We start from the raw sequence: 18,525 nt of genomic DNA, 5'->3' as shown, positions 1-18,525 counted from the left end.
GGGAAATTGCATTTTACAATAGCAAACAAATGTCTAGTGCTTGGGTATCAATCTTTGCTGTTTAACAAAGCAACTGCTTCTGCCTTATTATTGCCACAATTTTTACTTTAGTTCAGTGTGATACTGAAGGAAGTTTCCCAAACTAAAGTCCCCCTATGCGCTTCCAAAGGTGTGTTCCATTTTGCCTTACCTTTAATAACAAGTATTTCAGGTCACACAATGCTGCTGAAAAAAGTTCATGTGTTAATGACTCTGATAGCCTTAGGTCACGAACTCCAACAGCAAGAAAGGTCTTCTTGACATTAGCTATGTAAACAATCCTCTCGGCAGCTTGTTATAGTACCACATGCACAGATACACTAGATTCATATTAACTGATATTGAGGATGAAGATGCCAAGTTTTGTGAGCAGCTCTGTATATACCAGAGGGGAGGGATGGATTTGAGGCACTTGCCAGAGGTACCATCCCTGTTGGATGGGGCAGACACTGCAGAGAGGAGGTCTTCCACTGAGGCAAATGGAAGCTTCTTCACTGACTACTTATTTTGTATATCTCGGGTTTGAAGCACCTCCTCCAGGTCTTTCTAGGGTACTAAGCGAAAATGAAAGGGCTCTCACCTCCCTCTTCTAATCCATCTTACCCATTCTGAGAAAGGCCTTACCGTATAATTGGGGTTTCCTGGCTGGATACGTAGCTCAGCCAAAATCCAAATGCCATTAGTGAGCTTCAGGGATTGGTACAGCATGTCCTGCCCTTCCACATTCCTCTTGGCAATAGTATAAACATTGTTGTTTTGCAACTTGCTGGAAACAGTGTCTAGAAATACAGATTCAAAATCCAACACCTTCAGTTAAAATCTCAAACAAATGTATACTCTATTCTCACATCCTTATGAGCCACGTGTGTTCAGTTCCCTGACAAGTACTGTCACAGGGACATGTGTACATTTCAGAAGCCACTCTCCCACACAATAGCAAAAAGTGAAGAACAGGTTCATGAATTGTCTGCCTATCAGATTCCAGGACTGAACACAGAATAAGGTACACCTATGGATTAGTGCGAGTTACCTTTGGAGATTATGAAATTGGTGGGCCTAAGGAGTTGGCAATCTCAAATTAGGTGCTAGACAGGTAAAGGCGGCTCTGAAGAGGACAAAGACAGAAATGAGTGTGTGGGTAAGCCATAGTGACTGTCATGTTGGTATTCGTTTCTGGATGCTGGCTCCAGATCAATGGGGACACACAGACTGATGACCACATCCACAGCGCTACTTCCCAAGTCACTACTACTTCATTGTGAGCCACTCAGGCCTCAACTGCCAGGATCTGGAAGGGCCCAGAGCTGCAGAATTCAACTGCAAATCAAATTTATTAACCTAGATGTTTAAGATTTTTTTTTTTCCTCAAAGCAGGCAAAAATGATTTCTTAAGCCTTTAGGGAATACTATGCCTTGAAAATAATAACAGAACAAACTGTCTCAACCACAGATTTTGAGAAAGACTGAAGCTGTGCAAAGGTGACTGCTGCTAGATCCTAAGATCCCAGCTGCTGCTGCTGGTCATGACAGAAGTTTTCATAGTCACCAACTCAGGGTAAGAATGGGTTGGTGTTTTGGCTCTTCCTCATGACTATAGCTTCAAAAAGACATAACGTTCCAGAATTAAAGGTTATTTCTCTCTTTATGAGATGTTGCTGTGATCAGAGAAACTTTAAGAATAGAGATGAGAAGCACTGCTTCTTTGTTGACTGTTTATTATATTCATTTCTGAAGACAGCATTCAAATTACTCATGTCTACTTCAAGAACTAAATGCTCCCCACATAAAAATCTGTCATATTCTATTGTGCACTCTGGGAAAAGGTTGCCATGATGGATGGTCTTTCTACCCTTCTAAACAGTAAGCTCTCTGAACAAAGGGATCCTGCAGTTTTTCATCACTGTGTTTCCCACATTATCTGCGATACAACAGGTACCTCTCATCACTATCTGCTCTGATAGGTGTTGGAGATGCCAATATTTACATAATACCATAGACATAGATGTGAACTACTTTTGCAGGTAGCTCTCACCCTGGTGTCTTTCTCCCACATTCAAACCACTGACAGCTCAGGAGAGGAGGCACTAAGACTCCTTTCATGAGATGTTTTTAACACACTTAGTTATTACTTAGCTTTTCCCCTTTTATTTCCAAGGTTTTCATTAACACCAAGCAGAGTAGTCAAGAAATGGCTCTATTTGAGGAGTCAAAAAATGTATCTCAGGGCACTTACATGCAATATTGCTGGAAGAAGGGGCCTTAATATGCCCTTTTAATCACCTAGTGGGGGATGAGGCAGTTCTGGCTGCCATCCTGGTTCCCACAATGAAGGGCTCTTGCAGCTTTGACTGGGTTGCTAGGCAACATCATCAGCTAGGGTTTGGCTAATGCCTTTTGACACGATTGTCTTGAACACAGAGGGGCTTGCTTTAAGTTGTAAAAATCATTCCTAACTTTCCAGGCCTTTGCTCATTTCCCAGGAAACCCAAACACACACAAAGTAGGAGCCTTTGTTGAACAGCCACCTTGCTGCACAGGCACAAATACATTCTAGCGTATATATGTGGCAAGGGCCAGACTCCTACAGAAATAATTATGAAATAATCTCAATTATTTCACCACCTAAGAGATGACAGGCTAAGAAACTGTCTCTCACTCACTCACTCTCACTCTTCTAGAATTAGAAAACATGGCAAACAGCCAGGAAGAATAAGCAAGTTGAATTGATGTAACTTTAATACATTTGGAAGCATTCTGGCCAGCAACCTAGCTCTGTTCCTAATGAATGACTGCACTGTGATTTTTATCGGAAGGCTAGAGGGTTCCATAACATTAGTATGTGTGATTTGATTTTTATATATTTTAGGTATTAGGTTTGAGTTTGAAGATTTACAGATTGCAGAATGATCAGATTTTGCTAAATGTATGATTAAGAATGGCAAGGGAAGCCAGATATAAGGAGGCTTCCTGGTCAGACAGGGATATAATTCTTGACAAGATATTACAGTTTTTAATTTTTTAAAACACATTTTGAACTTCTGGGAAACATGACGGAATCTTATAGTTGTGAGACTTTGAGAATGAGCATGTAATGTCATGTTGTTTCAGTGTGTGCTTATGATATCATCTCAGGCATAAGACACTGAGATTTATCCCAAAGCACAGAATAAAAAAAGATGGTCAAATAGAGTTACACTTCATTCAAGATATGATTTCTTTTCTTTTTCCTTCCTTGCTTTCTCTCTCTCTCGACAGGGTCTTTCTTTGATGCCCAGACTAGAGTGCAGTGGCATGATCACGGCTCACTGCAGTCTCGACCTCCCAGGCTCACATTATCCTCCTGCCTCAGGCTCCCAAAGTGTGGGATTACAGGTGTGAGCCACTCAGCCCAGCCAAGATAAGATTTCTTTCGGTTCTTTTGTATCCTTCCATAAATTTGGCATTTTGAATCTGGGGTCTGAACTCTTAGAAGGTATGGATGTGATCTTCCTTCCTTTATCTTTCTACTTTAGTTAAGGTCACACATCCTCTGACAGCAATAAGGGTGAAGGAGGTACTCATATTAGAGAGTGGGAATGGGGGAATTTACATCTGTGGACCTGCTGTGGTATTTATTAGCAAGTTCAAAACCACTATGATTGCTGAAAAGAATGCTTTTTACCATTTAAGCAACCAAATTATAGTTAGGTGCTAGCTGGAAGAGTGTTTCCATTTTTGAAATATTCCAAAGGATGGGGAAAGCCACAACAAAACAATGAAACAGAATTCACCCTTACCTAGCCCCCAGGCTGGAACAAATATTGGTCTCTCATTACAGTACCTAACTAATGAAAATAGTTACATTAAGTCTCTGAGCTTTTCTTAATATTATAAACACTTAATTTAAAAAACAGGTTTGTAGAACTGTTTGTTACAAAGATTCCTTTCCAGATATGGCTGGAGAGGCAACTACTTCTTGTGCACTTAAGACAGCAGTCCCAGATACCTATTAACCCCAAATGTAGCTGTAATGGTAAGATGTAAAACAGATTCATACAGATCTCCCAACATCCACAGAAATGATCAGTGCTAGAAAGGAGAGAGTTCTGTCAGCAGCTTTCTGATCTAACATTTTCTAGTACTTAAACAATTAGTGGTATCATAAGCACTCCCATCATATACTTTTCTCTTAAGATCTGATTAATTATTAAGACTTGGGAAGACGGTCTGTTTCTTTATTCTCTAGAAAGACATGAAAGAGCAAAGTAAAGCTCAGTGCTAAGTTGGTAAGTCCTTTAAGCCTGTGACTTCCTGTAGCCCTCAGAGTGTTAGTTCCATCTGTCAAATGTCTATGCTAGCACAGAAAAGCTATTTAAAGTGTTGGTGCTATTGTGATTAGGGCAGATCAGCTGGAAAGGATGGTATTTTTAGCTCTCAGCTAGACCCAGGGTGTTGAATCAGAAGGCACTAAACCCGAAAATGTTCACGTTAATAGAGCCCTCGAGACTGGAAGGAAATCTAAAGGCCAGGGCACTCCAGACCTGGGGGTGGACTCAAAGGAAGAGCTGGAAAGGATTAGTTGCAGGAAGTGGTCTTGCAAGACTAGCTGTGATTTAGTGTGGGAAAATGATGGCACTGGACTCCTGGAGAAAATGAAATGGCTGTTTTCCCGTTTCATGTGCGGCATGGCCACAGAGCAATGTATCACTGGAATCTGATTCACTGGTATTTGGAGCACCTACAGCATGGAGCAACTGGCGTGAGGCCATGACAGAATTGATCAAAACTGAATTTGCTCTGAGAAACAACATCAAAGGGCACAGCCCCACTAGGAGAAATGCCAGACACTTCCTCTTTGATAAGATCACAAAAACATGCTGAGGTGCAATAAGAGTTCAAAACTCCAGTCTAAAAGCAGGAGGATTTTTTCATTCTGTTACTTTAACACACCAAAGTCCTCAGTCACCCAAACTTCTATTTTCTTTTTTGAACAACCATGTCCCTTTCATACTGAACACATCTGAAACCAAACCTGCTTTCCAATCACTCTGGTTTATCTTTGCTCTCTCTCCGAGAGTGTTTTCCAGATCATGTTCAAGGAACACTGGTGGTCCACATGATGTTACTAATAAGCATTTTGTGATTTTAAATTCCAAGGCCAAATAAGTTCAGTTAACACACTGAGTTAAATAGGTTTCTTCAATATAGCACTTCTCAGAACTTTTAGTCTGCTAACGTGCAATGGCAATTTCTAGGTGAAGCCTAGCATATGCTGTATATTTCAACTTTCATTGATAACAAAACCCTTTTTCTTTTCTTTTCTTTTTTTGAGATGGAGTCTCGCTCTGTTGTCCAAGCTGGAGTGCAGTGGCACAATCTCGGCTCACTGCAACCTCCGCCTCCTGGATTCAAGCCAATTCTCCTGCCTCAGCCTCCCAAGTAGCTGGGACTACAGGCGCCCACCACCACACCTGGCTAATTTTTTGTATTTTTAGTAGAGATGGGGTTTCACCGTGTTAGCCAGGATGGTCTCGATCTCCTGAGCTCGTGATCTGCCTGCCTCGGCCTCCCAAAGTGCTGGGATTACAGGTGTGAGCCACCACGCCCAGCCCAAAACCCTTTTCCTTAAGGGAAAAGTGTTCTGAGGAACATACTATTTGAAATGTTGCCATTGAACCAAGTCCCACAAAGGTGAACATAACCAGGGGCCTGGTCTCTTCCTAGCTGGGTACAGAGGCGGCTCCTCTAACAGGATCCACCAGTGAGCCTCAAAGTGAGGGACAGATGACACTGTCATCTTCTTCAAATATGGCACAAAATGAAAAAAATCAATTACTGAATTAACTTGAAACAATTATTATGATGGAAATTACAGAAGACCATGCTTCAGACACCTCTCCAAGAGCTCCAGAGACATGAAACAATTATTATCAGAGGCAAACATCTGCCTGAAGTTTCTATATATGCAAAGATGCCTGTCTGAATGTCTTTTGAGGGTTCCAGGAGGGCTTCAGTCTCCTGAATGTCTCAGAGAGGGCCTATAGGAGCATCAAGTTTAAAAGGTATCACAGGAAGAAGCTGATCACTACAATGTTGGGTTTCAAAAGGCCTAAAAGATTCATCTGAACACGGAAGATGAATATTACATAGAGCCATAAAAAACTAAAATTAAAAACAAAAAGCTGGGCTGGGTGCAGTGGCTCACGCTTGTAATCCCAGCACTTTGGGAGGCCAAGGAGGGTGGATCACGAGGTCAGGAGATCAAGATCATCCTGGCTAACAGGGTGAAACCCCATCTCCACTAAAAAAAAAAAAAACAAAAAAAATTAGCTGGGTGTGGTGGCGGGCGCCTGTAGTCCCAGCTACTCGGAGGCTGAGGCAGGAGAATGGCATGAACCCAGGAGGTGGAGATTGCAGTGAGCCGAGAGCGTGCCACTGCATTCCAGCCTAGGCGACAGAGCGACGCTCCGTCTCGGGGGCGGGTGGAGGTGGGGGAATCTGGAATGAGAAGGCATTATTATTATTATTATTATTATTATTATTATTATTATTTGCTTTCTGTACTGCCGTGTTGCCTCCTTCCCCCAGCGCTATGCTCCAGCTGCAATGGGAGGATGGCAGTGTGCTGCAAATCCCTTGTGAGAACCACCAATGTATGCAGGAGTAAATGAGGGGTAAATGAGGAAAGAGGAGGTACTGACCAAGCACCAAGGCTCACTTTCATTCAAACTCACAAAGCCTAGTACTAACCTCAAAAGAGAGAGAAAGAAAAAGCTCTAAAGAGAAAGAGAGCAACAGTGAAACAAAGGCAGGACTCTGAATAACTTAGGGCTCCTTTCATTCCTGAGAAATCCTTGAGAGAAACACAGCCCAAGGGACTAATAGCTGCTATTGTTTCTCTTCTTGGGATACCCCTTTCATGTTCCTTTACAGTAATAAAGTTAACTACGAAAGAGTACAGAGCTTTTTAATGGTGATTAAAGAGGTTAGTATCATCATATGAAAGCTGGCACAGGGCAGTGTAGTAAAAGGTTACCAACTAGGCTTTTTTTTTCTTTTAGAGAGACAGGGTCTCACTATGTTGTCCAGGCTGGTCTTGAACTGGACTCAAGAGATCCTTCCGTCCTGGCCTCCCAAAGTGCTGGGATTACTGGTATGAAACACCATGCTTGGCCCAACAAGGCTTTCACTAACTATGATACATTATTTAATTATAAACACAGGGTTCTAAGTACAGAATCTCAGAAAGAAAGTTAACCTTCCTCCAATACCAAAAATTGATATAAAAGAAGAAATGGTCCTTTCAATTACTAGGGGAGTGCATGTTTTCAAATGCCACTTCAGTTTTTGATTATTAGGATGTTTAAGTAACAGAACTAACACATCTTTAGTGAAGAACTGGGTAGATGGGTCGATTCTAGCTTGTTTCTTAAATCTGTTAGCTTGTAAGTAATCTAGTACCTACATCAAAACATACCTACATCAAATATACCTTTTTAAACAGAGGTTTCCAAAGTAATGTATCTACCATATACACCCACTAGAAACATAGTAGATACAGGGGAGGATAAAAGGGTAGGCAAAAGAAAGATTAAAATTTCAAATATCTAATTTGATTTACTAAGATGAAAATGAAATTTAGAGTATATTACTCACCAGCATTTAAATGACATTCTTTAATCTGAAATTGAAGTTCATTTTCATTGGGAATATCCTTCCATGTTGCAAGGAAGACCTGGCGCTCTGTATGGGGAAGCAGAGGGGAAGGATGGATGTGCATAATCTGTCAGTATTCTGATTTTTGATGCCTTGCATCATATTTTCCTTTGTCATGCTGGCCCTTGCAATACAGCTAGCAGCAGGCTAGGACTGGAGCCAATGCTGAGTTCTGCAAAAGTGCTATACTTCAGATCAATTAATCCCTCATCAATAACACTAGGATACATTGGAAAAGAGTCTACATCTAGGGTTTCATTTTGGCTCGTTTTCCTATTTTGGTGACTTATGACCTTTCTGAGCCTTAATTTCTTTATCTATAATTACATCTGTCCTGCCTACTCCAAGAGCTATTGTGAGAATCAAATCAATTAAGTGCTAACATAGTTTAATATGCACCAATATAAGCCAGTTTTATTAGATTGTGGTTCATAAATAAGGGAAGAGAGAAATGTCAATAGGCACGTCCGGAGTTCTGATGGTTTATTACAAATTACTGAATTCTTAGCTTGAGGCAGTATGAACTTAGTACAGAGTAAAGTGCTAAATTTACATGTATTATCTCATGAAATAATTATAAAAATTATTTGCACTGCAAATTTGGAAATGGAAGTTCCAAAAAGTTTATCACTTTGACCTGTCACATAGCAAATAAACAGCAGAGCTGAGACTCGAATCCATATTTACCTGGTCCCCAAACCTCTTACTCTGTATCCTGGGGTGACTGGATTATTCAGATATTGGGCACTGTGATTTAGAGACCAATGGCAGAGCAAGAACGATTGTGACACAGAAGAATAAATAATAAACAATTATTAAGAGCTTTAGAATATCCTTACTCCATTTTTTAACCTCAAAATAACTAAAAACTTCTGGGGCTATGCTTTGACTGACATGCAGAGGAAGGGCAAAGGTATATTCAGCAGGATAGGCAGGAACGTACTTACCCATTTTGCCATCTTCTACAAAAAGCACATTGAGTGGGATGAGGCAGCTGAAGTAGAAGACATCGATATTGTTTTTCACAGCCACCTGCCAGGAAAGCAACAAGGTAAAATGAGGACATCGCAGGGAGCCAGGTAGGAGGAAAAGAACAGCGTTGTGTCTAGAAATATGCATCCCTATTTCCTTTCTGTTTCGGTCAGTGCAGGTCTCCCCAAATCAAGACAAACTGGCCCATATAATGCAAAGTACACCCTTATTTACTCCATTGTCATAGAACTGTGACAACCTGCAACTCTACCTCCTTCTAGAAGGCCTGTCTTCAAGGCACAACTTGTATACCAGGAATAATCAAGTCTGTGATTTTTTTTCTCTATGATTAATAGAAGCTGCTACCACTTACTAAGTTACCTATTAATGATATTATTTCTAATTCACATTACAATGATCTCAAACAAAGTAGATATCATTCCCCTCTCATTTCACAGATAACGAAACTGAGGTTTAGAAAGACTAACATCCAGAGTCACGTATGTGGTACACAGAATTAGGATTCAAACAGAAATTTGATGCTAAACCTTGATTTTTATTTCTACCCACAATAACTAGTGCCATACTACCTCTTATTTTTTAAAATATCAGTTTTAAAGTTGTTTCTTTTGTAAAACCTTATTTCCCAGGTCTTATGGTTGGAAAAAGCTTGTTGGGCTCAACATTGGTAAACCTGATGACTATAAGAACAAAAAACCTCTAAGCAAGCAAATAAATGAATTTTCTTCTCACAATACAAACTTCTTGACTATGATTCTACCATAGCCTACTTAATTCAGAGCATGCTGTTTTTTTTAAAAAGCTACAGGAAGTACTTTTATTCAGGGCAACACTGATTGGTATATACATTCAGGAACAGGCAGATTGCAAAGCAGCAGATTATAAGGCCCTTATACTGTAAGAGGGAGTAGGAGGAGACTTGCTCTAAGTCACCACCTCCTACTGTTTTCTGTCACTAATGACTTTCCTAGCTATGCTCTTAGCGCTGTAGGAAAACATTTATCTGAGCAAGTTCTAGGATCAGTAACTATACCTGTTTCTCTCTCATTTTGCTCTAAAAACAAAGTTAAAAAGTGCTTGTCTAGTACACTATTCTCACTCTCTGCCTTTTATGGCAAATGTCTACACTTCAACAGCATACTGACCTCTTAAAACTGTGGCTATGAGATCCAAATAGCCTCTTTCTCAAGTACTTCCAGTCCTTCTACATTTAGTATCAACTTACCTTCCTTACTTTAAATGGTGCCTGTATTCCCTTCTCCATAATATGTGTGTTCTCTCTCCCAGAAGTGTCCATCCAACTATTTTCCTTGCTTTTAACCTGTCAACTAACAAGGCTAGGAGTTTGTGACCTATATATAACATGGCCTGATGCCCAAAATGCTGAGACAGGATTCTCAAAAAGCTTGAATCTGGTGAATTTAAGCAGAGTAATGTCAGGAAAGAGGAACTAAAGGTATTCTTTACGATGTACTAGAGCATGGGTGGGTGTGGTGGTTCAGGCCTGTAATTCCAGCACTTTGGGAGGCTGAGGCAGGTGGACCACTTGAGGTCAGGAGTTCCATATCAGCCTGGCCAACATGGAGAAACCCTGTCTCTACCAAAAATACAAAAATTAGCTGGGCGTGGAGGCGCGCAGTTGTAGTCCCAGCTACTTAGGAGGCCGAGGCGGGAGAATAGCTTGAACTTGGGAGGTGGAGGCTGCAGTGAGCTGAGATAGCGCCACTGCACTCCAGCCTGGGTGACAAAGCAAGACTGTCAAAAAAAAAAAAAAAAAAAAAAAAAAAGGAAGGCCGGGTGTGGTGGCTCACGCCTGTTATCCCAGCACTTTGGGAGGCCGAGGCAGGCGGATCACGAGGTCAGGAGGCCGAGACCATCCTGGCCAACATGGTGAAACCCTGTCTCTACTAAAATACAAAAAAGTAGCCAGGTGTGGTACCATGCACCTGTAGTTCCAGCTACACAGGAGGCTGAGGTAGGAGAATTGCTTGAACCCGGGAGGTGAGGCTGCAGTGAGCCGAGATTGTGTCACTGCACTCCAGCCTGGTGACAGAGCAAGACTCTGTCTCAACAAACAACAACAACAACAAGGGATGTACTAGAGCACTACTTTCAAAGATTTATGCCAGCTGTGGGCTTCTGGGAAAGAGGTATTTTCTAACTCATCTGGTACTTGGCAGATAAGAGAGGAGAACTCTTCTTTCAAATAAGGGCACCAAGAAGACCTTGACAGCGCTAGGCTCTGTAAAGAACATTTAGAAGTGAAAACTGGGGCCAGGTGTGGTGGCTCATGCCTGTAATCCCAGCACTTTGGGAGGCTGAGGCAGGCAGATCACCTGAGGTTAGGAGTTCGAGACTAGCCTGGCCAATATGGTAAAACCCTGTCTCTACTAAAAATGCAAAAAAAAAAAAAAAAAAAAAGCAAAAAAAAAAAATATATATATATATATTAGCTGGGCGTGGTGGCGGGTACCTGTAATCCCAGCTACTTGGGAGGCTGAGGCGGGAGAACCACTTGAACCCAGGAGGCAGAGGTTGCAGTGAGCCGAGATTGTGCCACTGCACTCTGGCCTGGGTGACAAGAGTGAAACTGTCTCAAAAAAAAAAAAAAAAAAAGTGAAAACTGGGGTGATGGAGGTAGGCTAATGGTGGGTCATGTAAAGGTCTCATGTGAAATGCAAGTGATTATCTTTGACTATAAAGTAGTATCCCCATTCTCTAGAGGATACTATTAGTGGTTCTTAACTGAAGACCTATATCAGAATCATCTGGAAAGGTTTTTCAAAACAGATGCCAGGCCCTACCCTACATGAAATAATTATAATCTCTGAATCTGGGACCTGGCATAAATATTTGTGAAAAAGTTCCCAGGAAGATCAACCGGATAAGCAATTAATTTAGAACATTGTTATCTAAGAAGTCTGAATGGGTTTGTAAACATCTTGTTCTTCCAAAAGAATCCTTATGCCAACAGGAGCCCTTTAACAATGGAAAGGACACGATAAGGTAAGCGGTGCTAAACTGTTCTGCACTGTAGACCCTTTGGACAAACAGAGGAAAGCCACTGACTCTCTTGCTGAAAAATGTCCACACAACATTTTGCCATAGAATTTCAGGAGTTTCAGGACACCCTGAGGGCCTTCCTGGGACTTCTACTGTAGAACAATTTTCTGAGGAGCTAGGATATCCATACATCAGAAGCAGCAGATACAGAGGTTCAGAGCATGGACTTGGGAGCCAGAACACCTGATTTCAAATTCTGACTCTGACAGTTTCCTGTCTGTAAAATGTAGATCACAAAGTACTGAATTCATGGGGTTGTTATGAGGATAATGAGTTAATATTTGCAAAGCACAGTGAATAGCCTTGACTCATAAGTACTGTAGTAAGTGTCTGTTCAAAAAAGAAAAATTCGGCTGGGTGCAGTGGCTCATGCCTGTAATCCCAGTAGGCGTGAGCCACCATGTGAGCTTTGGGAAGCTGGGGCAGGCGGATTACCTGAGGTCAGGAGTTTGAGGCTGGCCTGGCCAACATGGCAAAATTCCATCTCTACTAAAAATACAAAAATTAGCTAGGCATGGGGGCATGTGCCTGTAGTCCCAGCTACTCAGGAGGATGAAGTGGGAGAATCAGTTGAACCCAGGAGGCAGAGGCTGCAGTGAGCCGAGATTGCGCCACTGCACTCCAGCCTGGGCAACAGAACAAGGCTCCATCTCAAAAAAAAAAAAAAAAAAATTCACTCTGCTTTCACCATCTCCTGTTTTACCTCTTTTACTCAGAATCCTAATTAAGGATAACCACATTAGACTTATCTGAAATCTTACACATGCTCAGATGTAGTACCACTATTACGTTAAAAAAGATATTAGAAGAGATTTTTAAAAAGGCTTATCGGCAAATTGTTAGCTTAATGGTTCCTTTTGCTACTGCCTTGGTAAATTATCATCTCTTTACAGGATCAACTACACAGGTCATTCATTGGGGGAAGCAGTTCATCTCTTTTACATTAGCTTTTCAAAATCTGTATTTTGCAGCTCTCAAATTTTCCCTCTAGGCTAGAACTGGGTTCATTTCAAGAATATAGGCTTCACCATATCTGACTCCTGCCTATCTCTCCAGCCTATTTCCTTAACTACAAATACATCAAAATTACTTCTTATTCCCCAAATACTGGAAGTCACAGCTTTGTACCTTTTTTATATGTTGTTCTTCCTTTTTTTTTTTTTGAGACGGAGTCTGGCTCTGTCACCCAAGCTGAAGTACAATGGTGCGATCTTGGGTCACTGCAACCTCTGCCTCCCAGGTTCAAGCGATTCTCCTGCCTCCTGAGTAGCTGGGATTACAGGCGTGTGCCACCACGCCTGGCTAATTTTTGTATTTTCAGTAGAGACGGTGTTTCACCATTTTGGTCAGGCTGGTCTCGAACTCCTGACCCCGTGATCTGCCCACCTCAGCCTCCCAAAGTGCTGGGATTACAGGTGTGAGCCATCACACCCAGCCTATATGTTGTTCTTTCTGCTTAATATTTTCTTCTGCTTAAGCTTAGTACTGTCTGGAAAATACTTATTTAACCTTAAGGTTCAGTTCAAGATTAACACTTCCCAGAAAGCTCTAACCCCTCCCCACAGCACCCAACGCATTCAATTCTATGATAGCATATAATAATGGCTTACTTCCGGCTCACCTATAATACAATGAGCTCCTTGAATGCAGGGTCTGTCTCTCATCTTCGCTAGCATATTGACTACCTCAATAAATATTTGTTGCATGAAAATAAGGGGAAGATGTTCAACAAATAAAAATGAAATACTGTGTTTCTCAACATTGTTTCTACCTCAACACCATTCATATACATAACAGAATCCCATCAGTAACATCTCTCATTAGGCACACTGATTCTCAATGAGGCAGGAATGGGGGGATGGGATGATGTATGAGTTCTTTTGGTTTCAAATCACTGAGCTAAATAATATGTACATGCTAAGAAAGGATAAAATAGGCAGTGGATCACAATCCAAAGAATGCTAGGTTCTCCAAGGATATGCCAATCATATTTTGGGTGTCAAAAAAGAACCAAGGGAAAAACACAGTACGAAGTCAGTTTAATTCCAATCCTGATGCTGACTGCTCTTAAATATAACTAAATCAGCCTTAAAGAGCATGATGTTGTTGTTGGAGGGAGAGAGGAAAAGAGAACGACAGTTTCTTGTTTTCTTATTTAAAAATTCACTATCCCAACAGGTATAGATAGTAGGAAGATATAATCCAGACAAGTTTCTAAACTATTTTCCAAGAGCTATAACATCATGCCTAGATTGCCTGAGGGAAATCAATGATCACATATATATCCAACTGCCTACTTAATATCTTCACTTGGATAATAGGTTGCTCAAAAGGAATATGTCTAAAACCAAACTCTTTTTTTAAAAACTTAACTTTTATTTCAAGTTCAGGGGTACATATGCAGGCTTGTTATATAGGTAAACTTGTGTCATCAAAGTTTGTTGTACAGCTTATTTTATCACCCAACTATTAAGCGTAGTACCCATTAGTTATTTTTCCTGATCCTCTCCCTCCTCCCACCCTCCACCCTCTAGCAGACCCCAGTGTGTGTTGTTCCCCTCTTTGCGTCCATTTGTTCTCGTCATTTAGCTCCCACTTATAAGTCAGAACACGTGGTATTCGGTTTTATGTTACTGTGTTAGTTTGCTAAGGATAATAGCCTCCAGCTCCATCCATGCTCCTGCAAAGGACATGATCTCATTCTTTTTTATGGGTGCAGAGTATTCCATGGCATATATGTACCACATTTTCTTTATCCAGTCTATCACTGATGCGCATTTAGGTTGATGCCATGTCTTTGCTATTGTGAATAGTGCTGCAATGAACATATGTGTGCATGTGTCTTTATGATAGAATTATTTGTATTCTTTTGGGTATGTATCCAGTAATGGGATTGCTGGGTCGAGTGGTATTTCCATTTTTAGGTCTTACCTTTTTTTTTTTTTGAGACAGAGTCTTGCTCTGTCACCCAGGCTGGAGTGCAGTGGCGGGATCTTGGCTCACTGCAAGCTCCGCCTCCCAGGTTCACGCCATTCTCCTGTCTCAGCCTCCGGAGGAGCTGGGACTACAGGTGCCGGCCAGCACGCCCGGCTAATTTTTTGTATTTTTAGTAGAGACGGGGTTTCACCATGTTAGCCAGGATGGTCTCGATCTCCTGACCTCATGATCCGCCCGGCTCAGCCTCCCAAAATGCTGGGATTACAGGCGTGAGCCACCGCGCCCGGCCCATTTTTAGGTATTTGAGGAATCTTCCACAAGGGTTCCACACTGTCTTCCACAAGGGTTGAATTAATTTACACTCACACTAATAGTGTATAAGCCTTGTGTTTTTCTCTACAACATCACCAGCATTTTTTTTTTTTTAATTTTTTTAGTAATAGCCATTCCAACTAGTGTGAGATAGTATCTCCTTGTGGTAAAACCAAACTCTTAATCTCCCCTCCCCACCTCCAAGTACAACCTCTTGCTGTCTTTCCAAACTCAGTAACTACTATGGGATTCTGCAATGCCTTTAACAGTCTCTCTGCCTCTCCACTAGTTTTCCAGCCACATCCCCCTATACCTTCCCTTCACAGCACCTAGCTTCCCCGGTATATGCTCAACATAGCAGCCAGAGTAGCTTAAAATGTAGGTCAGCTCATAAATACTTCTCTGCTCAAACCTTTCCATCTCACTCAGAATAAAAACCAAAGTTACAGTTGCCTATAATCCAACTCCTCCAACCTCTCTGAGGTCGTGTTAATACTCTTCTCCTTGCTAGCTCTACTCCAGCTGCAGGAGCCTGTTGTGCCTTCCTTGCACATAGCAGGTACATTCCTACTTCATGGCTTTTTGCATTTGCTGTTTCTTCTGTCTACAATGTTCTTCTTCCAGAAATCCACGATTCTTTCCCTGTCTCCTTTGAGTCTTTGCTTTAACCAAATATTATCTTTTCAGATAGGTCTTCCATGACCAACATATTTTTGTAAAACTGTACCACCCAATCTCCAACTCCAGTACTTCTTTTATATTTTTCCACTGTCCCCCCTACCATCTGATATACTATGTATTGTACTGATTTGCTGGTTTATTGCCTGTCCCCATGCCACATACCCCACTTGTGGTAGAATATAAATTCCATGAGGGAAATAATTCCTGTCTTCTATTTGCCACAATATTCTCAGTTTTTAGAATAGTGACTGGCACAGAATATGTGCTGAATAACAGTTGTAAAATAAACTGTACAAAGTTTCTGACCTCACTTGGGTTTACACAATAATGAACTTAAAAGTTCTATGGGGCTTGGTGCAGTGGCTCGCTCCTGTAATCCCAGCACTATGGGAGGCCAAAGGGGAAGGGAGGATCACTTAAGGCCAGGAATTTGAGACAAGCTTGGGCAACCAGAGTGAGATCTTGTCTCTACCAAAACAAAACAAAACAAAAAGCCGATATGCAGTGGCATGAGCCTTTGGTCCCAGTTATTCAGGAGACTGAAGCAGGAGGATAAGAGGATAGGAGGATAGGAGTCCAGGAGTTCAAGGTTACAATGAGCTACAACTGCACCACTGTACTCCAGCCTGGGCAATAGAGTGAGATCCTATCTCACAAACAAACAAACAAACAAACAAAGTCCCAAAAGCACAGTATTTCTCACATTTTTCTAGTGTATTTCCCTTAACAGAAGAGGAAAGAATGGACACATCTGGGAAGGAGGCAGGGGGATGGGTCAAGATTAGGGGTATGATATGAAGTAGACTATCATAAGAACAAATCTCTTTGAAGTTCCATGCTAAATTTCATAATGTACCCATATATGTTTGAATATGTGTTCTTCCCTTTGAGTAAAACTGATGCTCTAGGAAAATGTGCTATTGTGTATTCTTTAGCTTCCATAAAGAATACACATGGTATTTGGTGGGTCACAACCAACTGGTAGTTCTTAAAATTAACTAAGTGGGTTGAAACTGGCATTAAAAAAATAAAATGAAAAATATCACAGTCCATCTCATGAAGAGTAAGTAATGCTTCCTGAAACTGTTCAGTTTTATGTATTGTATGTGTGTATACACTATGTAAAATACATTTCTTACTGTAAGTGGCAGTCAAAAAAGTATAAAAGCCACAATACACACACACCAAAGTAAACAGTGAGAAAGGGTTCAGTGAGTGAAGGAACAGAATGCACACCTCAGCTTCTGCTTTGAGAATGCCCAAAGCAGACCACAGATGGTACCAAGATTACCTAATCCTCTGTTCCTTTGGTATGTCATGTGCAACATGTGACCATAACAATATTAACTTGCTTCTCACGGACATCAATAGGAAAGCAAACAGAAATTATAAGGCACTTTGAAAACATAAAAGTGGGCTATAAATGCTTCATAATAACAGTGATTGTTTAAAGTTACTTTAAGTGGCTGCTGAGGAAAGAGCAACCTGTCAGCTTCAGCCTGTAACCAGCTATTAGTTTCTTTCCATAGTATAGGAAGCCTGCTGCAGGAGCTACAATCTCTTTATGGTGGGACAGCTGGAGAAGAACAGGCTAAATTAATATTCTAACCTTATACCAATATACTCAAAAGTACTATAAAAAGGTACAACATGAACTCAGTCTGAACTCTGGCAAATTAGGCCTCTTACCCCACCTCTCACCACAGGTAACCAAAGGAGGCACTGCCACGAGGAAAACCAAGTGAAGTAGTGCAGGGCTCGCCTTTGAGATTGTATCATCTACTCTTCCATAACGTCACTTGTGACCTTTCCTCGTTTCTGAAGAACTTTTTTTTTTTCTTTTATTCCTCTTCTCCATTTAGCTTTTGGAAAGATTATTTGCAGGCTGGTCCAAGCTAGGACCAGGGAGTGACGTCAACCATCTCCACTTCTCTGAGCAATGATGATTCAGATGTGTTTTAAGTACCACACAACCTAGTCAACTGATCCTAGGGGAATGGCTCTGAGTGACAGGTTTTTAATGGTACTTACTCCAACAGTGTGATATATATCATCTGAGACTCAAGCAGAAGTGGCCCTTTCTGCTAGGTGCTAGAGTTAAACTGACGGGTAGTTCTGCATTTCTCATCAACACCAAAATACATCTACCATCTTCAGTTTATTTTATCTTTTTAAATTTCTTTTTTGATACAGGGTCTTGCTCTGTCACCCAGGCTGGACGGTGGAGGCACGATCACAGCTCACTGCAGCCTTGACCTCCTGGGCTCAAGTGATCCTCCCATCTCAGCCTCATGAGTAGCTGAAACTACACGTGTGCCACCATGCTTGGCTAACTTTGTTGTTTTTGTAGACATTAGTCTATATACTATACTAGACTAGACATACTAGTCTTACTATGTTGCCCAGGCTACTCTCCAACTCCTGGACCCAAGCAATCCTCCCACCCTGACCTCCCAAAGTGCTGGGATTACACAGGAATGAGCCACTGTGCTTGGTGATCCAAAGTTTAAATAGCATTTCAAACTCTATTGACCAATAAATTATCTGGGAATTCTCAGAGACCCTGACAAAGCAGAAAGGTCTATCTATGGATATTAGACAATATCTGATAGAGTTAAAAACAAAGCAGAAAGAGTCATGAAATGTCGAATGACTTTCCTTCCAGTACTAATTCCATTTTAAACTGAACAGCATCTTTAGTTCACTTCCAAGGCTAGGATTCAAACAAGAACTCTCTTCCCATATTTTTTCTTAGTCCACCCAATAGATCAGGTGGATTATATGATAGCTGAGGAGGCCTCAAAT

The 18,525-nt window shown here is 41.3% G+C and overlaps 1 protein-coding gene across 5 annotated transcripts in view; it reads right to left on the bottom strand.

Annotated features, from left to right (window-relative positions):
- The window catches only part of LOC105485130 (adaptor related protein complex 2 subunit beta 1), a 136,878-nt gene that overhangs the window by 6,273 nt on the left and 112,080 nt on the right, over positions 1–18,525 (bottom strand). For all 5 annotated transcript variants that reach the window (XM_011747329.3, XM_011747337.3, XM_011747331.3 and 2 more), the window contains 3 exons: positions 8,682–8,766; positions 7,675–7,761; positions 664–818 (listed from right to left, as the gene is read on the bottom strand). In XM_011747329.3, the coding sequence (XP_011745631.1) occupies positions 664–818; positions 7,675–7,761; positions 8,682–8,766 (327 nt within the window). The remainder of the gene's footprint in view (positions 1–663; positions 819–7,674; positions 7,762–8,681; positions 8,767–18,525) is intronic.

This window comes from Macaca nemestrina, chromosome 17 (genome assembly GCF_043159975.1).
Source record: "Macaca nemestrina isolate mMacNem1 chromosome 17, mMacNem.hap1, whole genome shotgun sequence".
Classification (NCBI taxonomy): Eukaryota; Metazoa; Chordata; class Mammalia; order Primates; family Cercopithecidae; genus Macaca; species Macaca nemestrina.
This window is presented reverse-complemented; position numbering and strand designations above follow the sequence as displayed.